Source organism: Sander vitreus, unplaced genomic scaffold, assembly GCF_031162955.1.
Source record: "Sander vitreus isolate 19-12246 unplaced genomic scaffold, sanVit1 ctg201_0, whole genome shotgun sequence".
Lineage (NCBI taxonomy): Eukaryota > Metazoa > Chordata > Actinopteri > Perciformes > Percidae > Sander > Sander vitreus.
In genome coordinates, this window is record NW_027595404.1 from 185001 (window position 1) to 187500 (window position 2500).

At 39.9% G+C, this 2500-nt stretch overlaps 1 protein-coding gene across 1 annotated transcript in view; it reads left to right on the forward strand.

The window, feature by feature from the left end:
- Nucleotides 1-1923: 1923 nt before the first annotated feature.
- LOC144513276 (uncharacterized) overlaps nucleotides 1924-2500 on the forward strand; it is a 9032-nt gene continuing 8455 nt past the window's right edge. Inside the window, exon 1 of the mRNA XM_078244306.1 lies at nucleotides 1924-2114. Coding sequence (XP_078100432.1) covers nucleotides 2050-2114 — 65 coding nt within the window. The 5' untranslated portion in view covers nucleotides 1924-2049. The remainder of the gene's footprint in view (nucleotides 2115-2500) is intronic.

Below are 2500 nucleotides of genomic sequence, written 5' to 3' on the forward strand. Positions count from 1 at the left end.
TACATGTAGACGGTTTAGTATAGAGGACCTTTACTTTGAAGGTTAACTTCTGTCACAAAGTTTGTTTGTGCGCGTGACTTCTGTTGAGAGAGACAGCCAATCGCTGCTCTCCTTTGTGTGGTTGCCCTGGTTACCGGGCGGCTGGAAGGTCAGACATCGCGCCATCTCGTGGTGAGAAGAGAGCTTGTTGTGCGTTTTCATGAATCCATCTATAATTAAGCAAAAACTAAATATTTATAATAATTAATGAACGCATAGAAAATATGACAACATCACATGAGTATATTATATGATTTTTGACCCAGAGTGTGTATTATTAATCTGTTTTCTCTGCGATTTCATGTAAAAAAAAAAAAAAAAAAACTACCAGACTCCATGTAAATAATCAGTACTTTTATCATCGTAAAACACACTTCATTCAAAGTGGACAGAAACTAAATAAAACCACCAAAAGCCGTCTTGGTTCATCTTTCCACTGTTCCAACAATCACCACTCTGGTTTGGTTAAAATAAACCCTTAATTCACCCATTTACATGTGGAAATATGCTGGCTCCATACACGCTAAAAGTCCTGATTATTTACATGGAGTCTGGTGGAGATATGCTGGCTCTATACACGCTAAAAGTCCTGATTATTTACATGGAGTCTGGTGGAGATATGCTGGCTCTATACACGCTAAAAGTCCTGATTATTTACATGGAGTCTGGTGGGTTTGGTGATGGTGATTTTGGGGCTGTTTCATGTTAAACTAAGGAATATACAACCTTTGAAATTGGTCCAGTATTAAGACGAAACAAGCTGTAATGTAACCCTACAGGACAAATGATCAGCATCTGTTAATGTCCACTAAAAGTTCTGTTCAGTACTTGTTAACATTATTGTCTCTTGTGGATGTAACTCTCGGCAGGGATGCCGAACTTGAACGCAACACCGGAGAGAATGCTAGGTTAGCTAGCTATAACGTTAGCTTACAGCATGGCACTCGTTAGCGCTTAACCTCGGAGCTTATTAACGCTTCCCTGGTGTCTTTACTAAAGTTAATTTGAAAACCTAAAGCAAGCTGCTAACAACACGTCACCTGAGAGGTTAAAAGGTAAACTGTGTCCCTTCCTACACCAAGAATTAACCTAAAATATATCGCTTCCTTCACGGAGACAGAGAAAATATTTAAGCTAACGGTAGGCTAATGCTAACGGTAATGCGACTTTTAAAATCGGCGAAACGTAATGTTTCCTAGTTTATCAGCCACATTAAAACATTTTACAGATAAAAGTTAAAGACCCGTGAATCCTTGTGTTTTTCTCTCAAATTCGGCTGATATCCCAAAAAAAGTTAAATAGTTTTTTAGTAATTAAATCACAGTGTAAACGCCAACAGTAACGTTCAATAACGGCTTTTTCTTATCAATGAAACCTACCCACCTCAAACTAACACACACACACACACACACACACACACAGAAAGAGACACACACACACACACACACACCCCCCCTCTTAGGAAATAAACAAACCAAGATATAGGTAAAGAAACGAATTATTCACACGTATGTTTTAATGTTACTCTTGTACGAAGAGAGAGAGAGACAGAGAGAGAGAGATAATGGCGGCGAAACCTTAAAGAAAAAAAAAAGTGAAACGTAATGTTTTATAGTTTATTGGCAACATTAAAACAACCAACAGACCAATGTTTACGACCCGTAAATCTACGTGTTTTTCTCTACAATTCGGCTGTTATTTGAACCACAAAGCTGCATTTTTTTTGTTCACTAAAAACAACATTTGAACGGCTTTGCTGCAGCGGATTGTGAAAGGCGCGTAGGATAAAGTGAACGTTTCTACACATTTATATTAGCTGGTTGTGTTTGGTTTGTGAGCCGAATAGTAAAGAAGTGTGTTTTCTTCACACAGGTTGGACTGACCCCGGGGTGTTGGTGATTAAAAGGGGCGTTTGTCGTTGTTAAATAGCCCGCAGGTGAACCAGATTCGGCTCAGCTGCGTCTTCTTCAACCATCACAGTTCAGTGACTGCAGCAGAAACAGGAAGCCGATGGATTCATCAGAGCCAGCCTCCTTCTATCTGAGAAGTACCTCCACAGTTTCCCTCCATGAGCGGTGAGACACACATTTACGCACATTTTGGGGAAAATGTTTAAGATTCAAAGATTCCAAAACCTTTATTAATCCCAAAATGGGGAAATTCACACTGTTGTTGGGGGGGGGGGGGTACGAGACACTAATACATATAAGTAAAGAGAATAAATAGTAAAATGTTTTTACTATTACAGTATTGCATAGTCACATTGTTAGTGCTGTGTGTGTGTGTGTGTGTGTGTGTGTGTGTGTGTCTCTCTCTGTGTGTGTGTGTGTGTGTGTGTCTCTTTCTGTGTGTGTGTGTGTGTGTGTGTGTGTGTGCTCTGTCTGTGTGTGTGTCTCTCTCTGTGTGTGTCTCTTTCTGTGTGTGTGTGTGTGTGTGTGTCTCTTTCTGTGTGTGTGTGTGT